The 15,848-nt window shown below is 43.6% G+C and overlaps 1 protein-coding gene across 1 annotated transcript; it reads left to right on the forward strand.

The window, feature by feature from the left end:
• The first annotated feature begins 5,669 nt into the window (after positions 1 to 5,669).
• Positions 5,670 to 12,524, forward strand: ING2 (inhibitor of growth family member 2). Its single transcript, XM_080662264.1, has 2 exons — positions 5,670 to 6,307; positions 11,696 to 12,524. Exons 1-2 carry the CDS (start codon positions 6,136 to 6,138, stop codon positions 12,364 to 12,366), a joined length of 843 nt encoding a protein of 280 aa, XP_080518390.1. The 5' UTR covers positions 5,670 to 6,135; the 3' UTR covers positions 12,367 to 12,524.
• The last annotated feature ends 3,324 nt before the right edge of the window (positions 12,525 to 15,848 follow it).

Here is a 15,848-nt window from a genome sequence, read left to right on the forward strand (position 1 = left end):
AGCTCTAACACGTCTGCGCCTATAGTGATCACGAGAAGACAATTAACCATCTGAAACTGTACCACCTTGAAATGCACTTCTCTTCCTCTTCCTTTCTCTCATCCAACCTCTTCATTGAGCACTGTGTAGGGTTCCGATACATCAGACATGGTTCCTGGATAAAACCATCTTTTTGTGAGATTATTAGTAAAATAAAATAAAAACAGAACAGTAACTTTAAGAAAGTGGGAAGTCTATGCTAACAGGGCATTCAATATCTTCCCTCCCCACAGCTCTGCTGGGTCCATTTGATGACATTAATAGGAAAAGCTCCAAAATTAAGAGTAGCATCTGATGGGCATTGAGTTAAACTTTAATCTCAAGCTTTCAAAGATGGTAAGAGGTCAAAGCTTCAGTTTACAGTGGCTTGGCAACTTCAAGATGCTAGGCTATTGTTGGATTTGTAGGTAATCAAAGGCTTGGCTTTGATTATCTACAAAAACATTTTAAGATAGCTAAGATAAAGGGGTATCTACAATGACAGAATGCTCTTTCATCACACTTATACATTATTTGTATGGGTTGAACAATTTATTTCTAATTAATTTTGGACAAATTTTTAAGTTTCACCATCAAAATTAGACAGGAGTTTGAACTTTGAACATATCTTTCTTCCCTAAATTTTAAACCCTTTCCCCTGTTTAGGAAATATAATTGCATAATTTAAACTCCTTCAATATTGTGACCTAGTTCCCCATCTTGATGTTATAAACAGTTCAAGTAACTATGGTAACCATCTAGGAAAATGTTTGAATGTTTTTCTGGTCAGCAATATGCAAAGTATACCATATGTTTATTTTTTTCTCTCTGGGATAAGTAGATAATATGTTTTTCTTTTTGGTTATGGGATATTATACTGAATGTTCTCTTGACTACAGTCCCAGTCTGAATTCAGTTCCTTCATTAAAATGTTTTAGGATCATCTTTTGCTGTTAGCATTCTAAATACTGACCAGTACTATAACCCATAGTAGGACTGATTGTAGGTACCAATTTTAACTCTGTGCTGTCTACCTCATAAATTGAATGTACAGGCTGACATTGCTCAGATTTGTAATATTCTATTTCGAGAACCTGGTATTTTTTTTTTAATATATTTTTATTGATTTCAGAGAGGAAGGGAGAGGGAGAGAGATAGAAACATCAGTGATGAGAGAGAATTATGGATCGCTGCCTCCTGCATGTCCCACACTGGGGATCAAGCCCGCAACCCGGGCATGTGACCTTGACTGGAATTGAACCCAGGACCCTTCAGTCTGCAGGCTGACGCTCTATCCACTGAGCCAAACCAGCTAGGACAAGAGAACCTGGTATTTCTTAACTATGTTCTTTAGTCCTTAGCTAGTGTTTCCTTAAAGCAAAAACTAAAATGGAACTGCATCTTGGGGGTATACTTACTGAGAAGTTATCTGCAGTATGTAGTTTTTAAAAGCTTCATTTTAGCTCTATTTTCTGTGGGTTTTTTCCCCTATAATTAGTGTGTACTACTTATGCAATAACACAATTAAACACGCTTTAAAACTGAGCTCACTGGAAATGCACTTTTTTTTAGTTGCCTGCTGTACTAATGAATTGACTTAAAAGTTTTAGATTTTTTTCAGTAAAATGTAAAATGCTTCACTGGACCTTGTATAACACATTATACTATAATGTGTTAAATTAACAAACGCCTAGATTTTTAAGGATTTATTTAGTTGCATTAGGTACAATTACATTTCGACAGTGGGCTATCAATTGGTGACCTTCTTTTAATATGAAGATTTTGTTTAAAGTTATTTTCTTGAATTTCCCTATATATAATTTTTAAAATTTATCTTTATTGTTTAAAGTATTACAGATGCCCCATTTTTTTCCCATTGACCTCCTCCTCCTCCCCACTCCTGTCCCCTCCCCAGGCCTTCACCCAGCTATGGTCTGTGTCCATGGGTTATGCATATAAGTTCTTTGATCTCTTTCCTCCTGAATTTCCCTATATTTTTAACAGTGCTTTTCAACCATCTGAATATCTTCCTTAGAGAAACATTGCAATCTGCTTCCCTAAATTAAGTAGGAATTAACTGCCTCTTATTAGTTTAGAAAGGACCTCACTAACCAAATGCAAACTGTGGAACTTGCTTGGATCCTACTGAACAAACCAAGTGTAAAAAGGTATCGAGACAATAGGGAAATTTAAACTGTCTGATGTTAAATGATGGTAATATGTTTTTATGGGTCAATGGTATTGTAGAGGTTTTTAAAAGTTATCTCTTTTCAGATTTAAAGTATTTATAGATAAAATGGTAATAATCTAGCAAGGGTAAGGGGGTCATAGATGAAATAATATTGGCCATATATCAATAAATGTTCAAGCTAGGTGAATAGCATATTAGGATTTATTGTACTATTACCTCTACTTTTGTGTGTTTGAAATTTCCATAATAAAAAGTTTATTAAAATTAAAAAGTTGAAAAAATAAAAGATTTCAAATTTAATTGGCCTGACTCACGCAGCAGCTGAATTTTCTCAGGAGGCGTCTGGAGGAATTCTTCAGAACTATTTGCTACTAGTTTTCCATCAGAGTTCGAAGTTGTTGCTTTGCCCTCTCAGTATAAATAAGGGCTGCAGGACATGGGCTTACAAGCATAAACATTTCCTACCCGGCACTTCTCAAAGTAGCTGACTTAGAAATTAAAGGTGACCCCAGACACTCTACTAACTGGGGGATTTCAGTTGCTATTTCTTTTTAGGGTTACTTTCTGGTAGAAAATATATTGAAGAGCAAATCAGATACCTTTTTTTGCTTTATTCACAGGATTAAATATCACCAATTAACTTCCTGTTGCAGAGAAATGGGAACTTTAATTAATTTATTTACTTTATTTGAGAGCTAGGGAGAGGGGGAGAGGAGGAACATTTCTGCACTCACTGATTGATTTGTTATTCCACTTATGTATGCATGCATTGGTTGTTTCTTATATGTGCCCTGGCCAGACTGAAACCTTGGCAGATGTAGACAACGCTCTATCCCACTGAGCAACTTGGCCAGGGCGAGAATTGGGAACTTTTAAATATTGCATTTAACAGAATAAGGGAACCCAATCTGAAAAAGCCTAAAATTTCCAGTTAACTAATTACTGAGGAGAAGAGGACATGGTAAATAATCAAGGTCAGAAGTTGGGTTTGGGGATCAGGGTGATTTCTTTCCCCATGTGGGTACATCCCTCCACAGTATGCTTTCACAAGTACGGTAGGAATAAGCCACACCTTTGATTAATGTTTATAAATTGATTCTCACAGGCAAGAAAAGCACATCTGAAATAATTCACATATGCACACATATTACCATCTTAGAGTGTTCTTTATAGGTTTAGAGTTTAGACCAACACAAGCTGAAAAAAATCATTATTTGCATTTTTTTGCTTCCTTTCTGCCTGTTCAACTGAATGATGAAAGGTGGCAATAACGCTAGAAAAGGCCTCCATCCCCACACTCATCCTTCCTTCCTCGCAAGGTGGTCGGCAAACTCATTAGTCAACAGAGCCAAATACCAACAGCACAATGATTGAAATTTCTTTTGAGAGCCAAATTTTTTAAACTTGAACTTCTTCTAACGCAACTTCTTCAAAATAGACTCGCCCAGGCCGTGGTATTTTGTGGAAGAGCCACACTCAACGGGACAAAGAGCTGCATGTGGCTCGAGAGCCGCAGTTTGCCGACCATGGCTCTAGGCCCCTGAGGGAGTGCTCTCAGCATTCTGCACCACTGCCTTGCCTCACTTCTGGTTTCTAGCCGCGCGTCTTCTCTGACTGCAGATCACTTCCCAGGCTGAATAAAGTCCACGGTGCATGGATTCAATAGAAAACAAGGCATCTTGCATTATTTGGGGCCTTCAATGAAGACCCGATTCAAATCTATGAGTAAACAAAAACAGCAGGGTTCAGATAAAAAGCAATTCATTCCTATTCTTAACTGGGACTGTTTTTGTTGTTGTTTTTACAAGACCCATCTGCTTAATCTGAACGATGTAAAGAACAATAAAATCCCTCCACGGTTCTCAGAAATACAGTGCACTGTGCTGCCTGGGTTGACTAATATTCAAGTGGTCAGAACCTCCAGGATCACAGGATATAACGCAAGACAATCTCCCGTCCTTGTGCTATATATATATGTATATCTACATATATATGTATGTGTATATATATATATATATATTGACATATCTATATATGTGTGTATGTATATACATATACATATATATATATGTATATGTATATTGATATATATATATACACTGTTTCCAAGACGTCGTGTTTCCTGGGGAGTTGAAGTTTAAAACTTCCTCCAGATCAAGGTCTAATTTCTCTTTAGTCGTCAATGGTTCCTTACTATTAACAGCTGTTTCCCACGCGCTCAGTAGGTCACCATACAGGTGGTACCACGGCTGCGAAACCCCAATTGGTCTCCCACTCCCGTTTTCTTTTCACTCAGCGGCACTACTCCCAGGAGGGCCTGTTCAGACACCCCATTAAAAGCGCCCGTGCATCCGCCCTCCTGACACCCGGTTATCTCACAGGCACACGCTGTCACACACTGAGCGTCCATCTGGGATGGAAACGAGCCCCTCGGCCTGACTTGGCAATGAACTCGGCGCAGAAACTAAACGCTGGCCGTGGATCGCGCAGCTCGGGCCGTGGGTCCGATTCCTGATGAGTTTGCTCCCGTCTGCACACCCCGCCCGCTCAGTGGGCTTGGGTTTGAGGGTAAAAAGATATGAAAAGGTGCTGGTGCGCGCGCCTTACGCCGCGGGAGGCCCTCGCCGGCGTTCAATGCTTAAACATCCTGCCCACGGCGGGGGGGGGGGGGGGGGGAAGTAAGGTTGTTTGTGGGTCAAACACGCTCCCAGGGCAGGGGCAGCCCGGACGACACCGGATTCCCGAAGAGCCGGGGTGCACGGAACCTGCAAGACACATGGGCGCCGGGAGACGCAAGTGCGCGGAGGCCGGGAGGGAGATTTAAAAGGCGGTACGCCTGGAAGAGAAGGAGCGCTCAGGGGGCCCGTGGGCGCGCCGCCGACCTCCGCGACCAGCCCCCCGCTGCCCCGCGGGCCCGAAAGCCGGGGCGGGAGAGGCGCGGAGCCCAGAGCAGCGCCGAGCCGGCGGCCCGGAGAGCGGCGGCTGCCCCGCAGGAGCACCGCCGCGGCGCATGCCGGGAGTGCGCGCGCTGCACGCCGGGCCCCGTAGTCCCCTCGGCCTCACTCACTCCAGGTTGCAGCGAAAAGCGGCCGCCTGCTGCTCCTTTTAAGGCTCGCTTGGGGCCGCGCTAGATCCGCCGATGGGGAAGAAGTCGGTAATGGCGGGCCGAGGGACCCGGGCTGCGTTTCCCACGCCCTGTGGGAAGGAGGCAAGGCAGGGGTCCCCACCTTCGCTCGCAAATCCCTTTCAAAGCCGGGGCGGAAAGGTGGGCCTGCCAGTCATTCGCCTTTAAGAGGGGGCGGGGCGCGGCCTGCCGTTTGGCCGGGCCGAGAGTTGACAGACCAATCGCCCGGGTGGCGGCGGGAAGGCGGGAGAATGCGAACCCTCCGGTAGGGCGGTAGAGGCGGGCCCCGGCCTTATTAGGAGGGAGTCCTGCGCAGGCGCAGTGGCGGCCGCCGCGGAGGGGCGGGGATAGGCCAGTGAGAGACGCTCCGACAGGCTCCGAGGGTGATTGGGAGAAAAGGGGCAGCGAAGGGCTTGTCATGGGGATCCGAGCTGCGAGACGGCATTGGTAGCATCTGGGGACGCCGAGGGGGGCAGGAAGTGTCACCGCCGGAGACCCCAGCGCCCGCTCCGCTGGGGGGATCCCCGCTGCTCGGGTCCCGCGGAGGGTGGACAAAAAGGAGGGAGCTCTGATCTCGCCCCGCCCCTGGGCTGGTTACCGCGGGGGCGGGGAGTGAGGGCTGCTTTTGGGGAGAGTGGAGATCGGGGGACTCGGCGGTGCCCTCTCGAGCGGCTGCCGGGGTCCCCGCGGCGCGGGCTGCGGAGCAGGGTGGCCGCGGCGGCCGTGGCTGTTGCATGTGTGGCTGCTGGATGCGGAGGCGGCGGCGGCGGCGGCGGCGAGCAGCAGCAGCGGCGGCGGCAGGATGTTAGGGCAGCAGCAGCAGCAACTCTACTCGTCGGCGGCGATCCTGACCGGGGAGCGCAGCCGGCTCCTCACCTGCTACGTGCAGGACTACCTGGAGTGTGTGGAGTCGCTGCCCCACGACATGCAGAGGAACGTGTCTGTGCTGCGGGAGCTGGACAACAAATATCAAGGTAGGGGGCCGCGGGGCTGCCCATGCGGGTCCTCCCCGCCCTCGGGTCCGCGGGCCTCTGGGCAGGGCGCTCGGTGCCAGCCCGAGGAAGTGACACTTTCCTTTTCTCTTGTGACAGTCTCCTCGAGTGCACAGAGGGGGTCTGATGTGTGGGACCGGGGAGAGGGGCGGGAGGCCGGGCTCGCGGCCCTCCCTTCCCCTCCCGCGATCGGGGAGGACTTCGGTGGGGTCTCCAGGGTGGGGGTGGGGGCTGTTCGTCAGTCCACGCTGCAGACCCAGCGGCTGCAGCTGGCGTGGAGGGGAATCAGCCATTTTAAGTAGCAAGCATTTGTTCTGGCTCTGGCTTGCCCCGTGCCGCAAACCTCCTGCCAGGCGAGGGAGCGTGCAGCCGGGCGGCGGGCTGCAGGGAGTGAGTGGCCGGGCTCCCGCTGGTCTCCGGGCCTGGCTTCCCCCAGCCCCTTAGGTTCCCACCCCCTAGGAGCATATGCATTGGAACGTGCTGGGGGAGGGGGCAAGAGGGGGCCGCAAAGGCGGACTCGCGGGAGGTCCCTCCCTCCGCTCTCCGCTCCGGGCTCGGCCATCGGGGCGTCCGTCCTCCCCTGCCGCCCCTGGGAGAGTTCCGGGCTGTAGCCTTTTCCCAGCTCCTTCAGCCAAATGGTTAAAAGGGAAGGGGGTCCCCGCGGGTAAAGGAAGAGGGGGGTGTGTGGCGGGGAGGGCCCCCGGCGCCTGGGGGCGTGGCCTGAGGGCATGACGTAGACCTGGGAGGGGCGCGGACGCGCGCTCCCGCCCGCCTCGAAAATGGCTGGCTGCTGGAAGGCTTGGGCGGAGCTGGCTGGGCGGGCGTGCGGGGCGTTAGTTCGTCCCCAGCAGAGTCATTGTTAGTGTGTGGGACAGATCTGTTGTTTTTCGACTCCTTCCCAACCATTCAGTTGTGACGAGGACGGTCAGCTACTGGGAGCGTCGCTGACCCTGGCTCTGCGTAGGTTCCGGTTCTTGTCTCACTTCCGGGTCTCAGAAGGAAGTGGGTGGTTGACCGGGCAACCGCCTGGCGTCCCTTAACCCCTCCCTCCTCCGCCAAGTTGAAGTGTGGAGGCAAAAGCCACCCTTTGTGGTCAGTCCCCAAGGCGCTAGGACAGGGAGTCAGCCTTTCCAGAGAGGATCGTTTACCATCCACTATTAGTGGACCCTTCACCTGCTACTAGGAGGGAGACGTTTACAAGGGCGGCCGCTGTGCTTTTAATAATCCGGGTCAAGGAACAGACCTTGGACATAACGTGGACACAGCTATGCGGACATTAAAGAGAACTTCTTGGACCCATTCCCTGTTTTTCTAGACACGTCGTAAATCTCATGATTCAGTCTCTAAGGAACCCACTTCTGGGGTGGCATTTTCAGGCCCTTAGCATGTTAAGATACTTAAATGTCTCTGTTTTCGAATCTATAATTTATTTGTCTTCTGAACCCACAATTGATAGGACTGGTGCATGTTAGGGGGAAGAGAATTAATGCTGATTAATTACCGTGTGTCATATGCTGTGTCAAGTCTAGAACGTTATCTCATTTAATCCTCACAATAACCTTATGAAGTAAAAATTTAGGGATAAATTAAAATGTACAGGGAGTTTAAGTAACTTGTTCAATTAAGTGGAGAGTGTTTGACTCCACAGCCTGGCTACTTTGGGTGCCAGGCTTGTTTTTGAACTATTTTAACTTTATTTTTTCAAAGAAAAACTCTCCAAAGGTATTTTTTACAGACTTGGAGCACATACACAGTACATACATTGTAACCTAAAAATGATACATACATGCTTAAGAATTGTATATTCAGCATTTTCAGTTTTTCCAATAACACTGTAGTAAAGGTTTTCACATCTCTATAAAAATGTATTACCTACATTTGCCTTCACAAAAGTGAAGCTATTTCTTTTCATTTTATTTGGGGAGGGACAATTTGTTTCAGGGAAATCTTTCATCTTGACCATCTAGAATTGTCATAAGTAGCTCTGTTAACATGAGAAACAGTATTAGGACTTAAATGATTGAGAGATCATAAAAATTTTCAGCTGTGTTAAGATTGTGATCAGTTTCAAGATTAATATAAAAACGATCTAGTTTTGCCCTAGCCAGTTTGGCTCAGTGGATAGAGTGTCCGCCTGAGAACTGAAATGTTCCAGGTTGATTCCGGTCAAGGGCACATGCCCGGGTTGCCGGCTCAGTCCCTAGTGGGGCATGCAGGAGGCAGCCAATCAATGGTTCTCTCTCATCATTTGTGTTTCTCTCTCTCTCTCCCTTCCTCTCTGAAATCAATAAAAATATATTTTAAATAAATAAAGTGATTTAGTTTTCACTCTGCACATGCGTACTGAGTTCAGCTTTCTGTTTTACATTTATTAGCCTTAAATACTTGTGTTTTTTTTTTTATTTTCTAGTTTTCAAGTATTTTCAGATTCTGGATCTAATACTGTAATATTTAGTGATACAAATTACATAAGCAGGCAAAGAAATTTCCTGTTTGAAACACTTTATTAGAAATTACTCAGGAACCTTAAGAGTAACCTTAAAAAGTTAAAAATAGAGAAATGAAGAAAATATTATGATAATGAAGTATTTATTATGGGATTTGATTGTTAGAGAACCTCAGTTTTTGTTCCAGTATTTTTGTTCACAACTTCCTGGGTAAATAACTTTTGAACTAAAATTTAATACTTAATTTCAAGTGTCTTCCTTTCAGCGTAGTAGAAAATGCTTGTGTGGTGAAGCCAGACATACAGATCTGGAAGAGTTAAAAGTCTGCGGTTGTTGCCCTACCCGGCTTGGCTCAGTGGCTAGAGCATTGACTGCGGACCAAAGGGTCCGGGTTCGATTCAGGTCAAGGGAGGCTCCTCCCTGGCCCGGAACCAGTCATGGCTCATGCTGGAGGCAATCAATCGATGTATTTCTCTCACATCGATGTTTCTCTCTGTCTTTCCCTCCCACTCTCCCTAAAAATCAATGAAAAAATATCCTCGGGTGAGAATTAACCAAAAACAAACAAACAAACAAAGTCTGGGGTGGTTGTCTCTTGAGCTTCATTTTCTGTACGTATGGAAGTGATGGCGTCCTCGTGGGGTTGCTGTGGGGATTAAATGAGAAAATCTTTATCACATAGACGTGTCTCAGTATTAGTTTCTTTCACTTCATAACTAAGGTGTCAAAAATGAGAAGTTTTATCTCATGTATAGTTCTATGTGTTGGTATGCTATAATTAGCTTCTAAGTCCTGATTATTAGATAAAGAATATTTGAAATAAGGTTACCTTTTATTTTATTTATTTTTTTAATATATTTTTATTGATTTCAGATAGGAAGGAAGAGGGAGAGAAAAATAAAAACATCAATGATGAGAGAGAATCATTGATCAGCTGCCTCTTGCACACCCCCTACTGGGGATCAAGCCCACAACCGGTCATGTGCCCTTGACCTGAATCGAACCCTGGGGCCCTTCGGTCCCCAGACCTCCACTCTATGTGCTGAGCCAAACCGGTTAGGGCTCCCCTTTATTTTTTAACCTTCAAATTTTGTGTGTCTTGGGGGGGGAGGGGGGACTGTATAGGAAAATATATAACTTCCTTATTTTTCCTGGAGGAAAATTAAGTTCTTAAGAAACCCACTTACATACCTACCTGGGTAAATGGGCTAGGTAAGACCTTTGTTTAAAAGTATGCTATGCAGGTGTGAGTACCTCAGATGTGTAGTGCCACTTTGTCATATATCTGAGGTTAAAGAGTTGTCCCTCAATTGTGAGTACCTACAATTTCCAGGGAGGGGCTACTTGCTTTGTATCACCTTGCTTGCAGACAGCCCCACTGTATTTTACTCGTCTAACATTTCTGTTCTTATCATTAGAATAATAATGTTGGGATCTAAAACAGTGATCTGCTATGTGGTGTGATAAATTAGAGGTAATTTTTTGTTGCTCCATCTTTACTAAGACAGAACTCTTTCAAATAGTGTTAAATCTCATAAGGATAAAAAAAAACAGAACAGATTTGAATAAAAACTAATCTTATGCAAATTTTGGTGATATCTGGAGCTATATTTTTTAGTTTTCCTGTACCTTCTAGTGACTCAGCTATTTTTAATTGATTTGAATGTGTTCCAGGTGCTATACAATAACTAAATCAGCAATTTAAAAAGCTTACTTAGAACCAGCTGCTGAGTTATCTACAAAAATATAATGATCCAATGCTGACTTTACTGTAATTCTGTTAGTAGCTTAGTCAGTTGGTGCCAGAACGTGAACCTAAACCTACTCTGGAATTAGTTTAGGTTTCAGAATTATCTCTTGTGGCAAAATAAACGAGCCATTAAAACTAATATGATGGGAAGCTAAGAGCTACTTCTGTCTGCTTTAAGGGAGTCCAGGGGTATGATAGGAAATTAAAGGTATAGTGTCTTTCTGGAGTCAAGCAAGTCATTGAACTGTTAATCTTGCAAATGCAATTGGACAGTAATCTGCAGCATAGTCCTTGAATTTCTTTAAGTTTTACAGCTAGAGTCTGGCCTGTAAATTTTAGATACAGGATTTTTTTGAGATTCAAATGAAGTGTAGACTATATGGCAGTAGGTAAACTGTAAAGTGGTATATAATGAACCTGACCGCACAAAATACTTTTTTTAAAAAAGTTCTTATTCGTGGATATTTTTCCCATTGATTCCTAGAGAGTGTGGAGGGGGGAGAGAGAGATTGAGAGAGAGAGAAACTGGTGTGAGAGAAACATTGACGTGAGAGAGACACGTGGATTGATTGCCTCCCACATTTGTCCCTACTGGTGCTGGGGAACCTGCAACCGAGGTACCCTTGACTGGGAATCGAAGCTGTGATCCTTGGGCCCTCAGGCTGACACATAAAATACTTTTGATTATTAGATAGCCACACACTTTTTGATTTCGGAGAGGAAGGGAGAGGGAGAGAGAGATAGAATCATCAATGATGAGAGAGAATCACTGATTGGATGCCTTCTGCACTTCCCCCACTGGGGGTCAAGCCCGCAACCTGGGCATGTGCCCTTGACCTGAATCGATCCTGGGACCCTACAGTCCTCAGGCCGATGCGCTATCCACTGAAGCAGACTGGCAAGGGCACATTTTGTTTTTAATATTGATTAATGAATATTAGAGTTTTGTGTTCTCTTTTTTATTAGTTTATTTCTAAATATACTTTTATATTTGGTAACATATGGTCTTTGTATGGGAAATAATGTATATTTTAATGTACACATACTAAAGAGTGTGGTCTTATGGTTTGAGTTCATTCTAACTTTTCCAATTCTGTGAAAGATAACTAACTTGAAAAAATGCTGTATGTGCTAATACACAATAACCTTCTGATTTTTCCTTTTCTTTTTTAGAAACATTAAAGGAAATTGATGATGTCTATGAAAAATATAAGAAAGAAGATGATTCAAACCAGAAAAAACGCCTACAGCAGCATCTCCAAAGAGCATTAATCAATAGCCAAGAATTGGGAGATGAAAAAATTCAGATTGTCACACAAATGCTCGAATTGGTGGAAAATCGGGCAAGGCAAATGGAGCTACATTCACAGTGTTTTCAAGATCCTGCTGAAAGTGAACGAGTCTCAGATAAAGCAAAGATAGATGCCAGCCAACCAGAAAGATCTTCAAGGAGACCCAGAAGACAGCGAACCAGTGAGAGCCGTGATTTATGTCACATGACTAATGGCATTGAAGACTGTGATGATCAGCCACCTAAAGAAAAGAAATCCAAGTCCGCCAAGAAAAAGAAACGCTCCAAGGCCAAGCAGGAAAGGGAAACGTCACCTGTTGAGTTTGCAATAGATCCCAACGAACCTACATACTGTTTATGTAACCAAGTGTCTTATGGGGAGATGATCGGATGTGATAATGAACAGTGTCCAATTGAGTGGTTCCACTTTTCCTGTGTGTCACTTACCTATAAACCAAAGGGGAAATGGTATTGCCCAAAGTGCAGGGGAGATAATGAGAAAACAATGGACAAAAGTACTGAAAAGACAAAAAAGGATAGAAGATCGAGGTAGTAAAGGCCATCCACATTTTAAAGGGTTATTTGTCTTTTATATAATTCTTTGAGAATTTACTTTCAGAAAATGTTTTAGGGTAAATGCATAAGACTATGCAATAATTTTTAATCATTAGTATTAATGATGTATTAAAAGTTGTTGTACTTTGTCTGTGACCTTAATTTTCTGCACTGAATTGCCAAATATTTTGAGCCAGGTGGTCTGTGGGTCACCTGATGAAAGGAGCAGGGAAGAGGGAGAGGGTGGGGTGAACATTAGGAGAACTTCACAAGCCATGCCTATTTCATTTTCACTTAAAATGTGATTCTTTGTTTTGGGTTAACACCAAAGTGTTGCTGGCATTTTTTAAGTTCTACGTGCTTAAAAAATTTTAGATAATAGTTGGAGTTCTCTGCAAGCATTACAGTTATCGTGGGGGATTTAAAATATGAACACTATATACCATTTAGAGCTTTCCCCCAGCCCCATTATACATACACTTGTTCATCTCTAGTCTTCCTAGAATTTAAGGAATAGAGATAATAACTTGGGATTCCATGTGGAATAATGTGCTCTTCTAGGGGTATTTGCTGCTGTCTTTTCATTAGTAGCATTTTTTTTTAATATTTTATTGATTTTTTTACAGAGAGGAAGAGAGAGGGATAGAGAGTTAGAAACATCGATGAGAGAGAAACATCGATCAGCTGCCTCCTGCACACCTCCTACTGGGGATGTGCCCGCAACCAAGGTACGTGCCCTTGACCAGAATTGAACCTGGGACCCTTCAGTCCGCAGGCCGACGCTCTATCCACTGAGCCAAATCGGTTTTGGCACATTAATAGCATTTTGATACACGGTTAGAGGCCCATTTGTAAATGCCTTGCTGCTGCTTCTTAGACCCATCCAATCTAATGCTTAATAAGGGACTTGTGTTGTGTTTTGTTTTAATTGGGACAGGTAAGAGTGAGTTGTTAGAATACCAAAAATGCTGTCATTGACTTATATTGGCAAAATTGGGATTATGTAGTATGGTTCAAGGTTGAGCAATGAAAAGCAAATCCATCCTATTTAATATTTTCTACGCTGATCCACTGCTGGGATGCCTGGACCCAGGCCTCTCGCTGGGCAAAGGGCATCTACTAGTCTTTAAATATTGCCTTCATGTCAAACAGTCGCTTAAATAGTTTTGCTGGTGGCTATAGTTCATTGCTGTCCCAATCAGTGATTATATATTATTTTAAGTAACAGTGCATTTACTTTATTAACTTTCTGGTATTGGTGCTGTTTGATGTCTTCACATTTAATTAGCTAATTATAACAATGCAATTAATAATGTGTTTATAAACAGAATTTTCCAAAATCCTAATATTTTAAGGGTAAGAGATGTATGTCCATATATTCAGAGAATTTTGGGGGTTTTTTGGGGGGTGGCGGGGGGCAGCAAATGGACTAGTCCTTAAATTTATGTTTAACATACTTTTTACTCCTCATTTCTTCCTAATCTGATGATCTTGATTCTTTTTGATTAACATGTGAAAAATTCTGTCTGCTTGTTTGGGAAAAAATTGTTTTCTTCTCTTCTAGCTCTCCTGTGTGACTCCTAGGCATGTCCTTCCACCTCAGCTGGGTGTCAGGTTATCGTGTGCACGTAATATGAGGTTGGCTTAACTATCCCCAGGGTCCTTTGGGAATCTTCAGTGTTTTCACTGTAGTGAGGATTTTAATGATCACATGACTTGGTTTTCTCTTTCATTAATTTGGTCCTTCATTTTGAGGTATGAAGACACTTTATTATTTTTCTTTTAATCTTTATTGTTGAAAGTAATACATAGGTCCTCCTTTTTTCTGAAGACACTTTAAAGGCAAGCTTAGTCAGGTAAATGCACAATATTTGATGACTAGAGTTTATTATTACTTCTTTTTTTTTTTTTAATATATTTAATTGATTTTTTACAGAGAGGAAGGGAGAGGGATAGAGAGATGGAAACATCGATGAGACAGAAGCATCGATCAGCTGCCTCCTGCACGACCCCTACTGGGGATGTGCCTGCAACCAAGGTACATGCCCTTGACCAGAATCGAACCTGGGACCCTTCAGTCCCCAGGCCGATGCTCTATCCACTGAGCCAAACCGGCTAGGGCTATTATTACTTCTTGAACAAGGAATATTAGCATGATTAAGATTTTATTGTAACTTGTTGAGTTTTAAAATCCTTTTCTCTCAAGAATATAGCATTTGGTCTTAATAATTACATCCTGTTACCAGAATAGAGCTATTTACCTGATGCCATTAAAAATATGAGTATGTGCAAAGCCCCCAAAAGCTTTTAAATGTGACTTACACAGGATTCAACACTTTTTCTTTCTTCCTTTTTAAAATAAATATATTTTTATTGATTTCAGAGAGGGAGAGAGAGATAGAAACATCAATGATGAGAGAGAATCACTCATTGATCGGCTGCCTCCTGCATGCCCCTACTGGGGATCGAGCCTGCAACCTGGACATGTGTCCTTGACCGGAATTGTACCTGGGACACTTCAGTCTGCAGGCCGATGCTCTAGCCACTGAGCTAAACTGGCTAGGTCAGTCAAACACTTTTTAATACATAAATTTGATTCAGCATATCAGCAAATAATAAACTTCCAAATGGAAGTGCCCAAATTTGGATTAGTCTTGACAGAAAACAAATGTAGGAAATCCTGAAAGATGTGTTCTCTTGAAGACCTAACGTTTGAAACAGTTTTATTTTCATGAATTTCTTCTTGTTTTCTATACCAAAAAGGAATAGAAGTCTTAAGTTTTCATAACATTATGACTGGGATTTTTTTTATGTATTATATATTTCATATCTTTTTTAAAAACATGATTTTTATTTTTATTGATTTCAGAGAGAGGAAGTGAGAGGGAGAAAGAGACAGAAACATCAATGAGAGAATCATTGATTGGCTGCCTCCTACACGCCCCACACTGGGGATCTAGCCCACAACCTGGGCATGTGCCCTGACCGGGAATCAAACCGTGACCTCCTGGATCATAGGTCCACGCTCAACCACTGAGCCACACCGACCGGGCTAGATTTTATATCTTACGTCATGCTTACCAATGCATACTATATACCAGTGGTTCGCAAACTTAACTCACAATGGAATTACCTTGAGAGCTTCAAAACATACTGGTACCTGTGTCCCACCGCCAGCAATTGTGATTTAATTCATTTAAAATGTAGCCTAAGTATTGGAATTTTTATAAGGTCTCCAGATGCTTCTAATGTACAGAAACGGTGTAGAACCAGCTGTCATATTGGAAATGTGAACCTATTGAAGACCGCTGGTGGGTTCTCTACATCCAGATTTTTGTGTGACAAGCATAAGTGCTGGTACATACAAAAAACTGTCCCTGCCCCCAACCGTTCCACCAGTACCTGAAGACTCCATCCTCGAGTGCTTCTTGGGTGCTAGATGCCGAGAGTGGTGGTGTCAAGGAGGAAACGGTCCCTGTT

The sequence above is a fragment of the Plecotus auritus genome (assembly GCF_963455305.1).
Source record: "Plecotus auritus genome assembly, chromosome: 3".
Classification (NCBI taxonomy): domain Eukaryota; kingdom Metazoa; phylum Chordata; class Mammalia; order Chiroptera; family Vespertilionidae; genus Plecotus; species Plecotus auritus.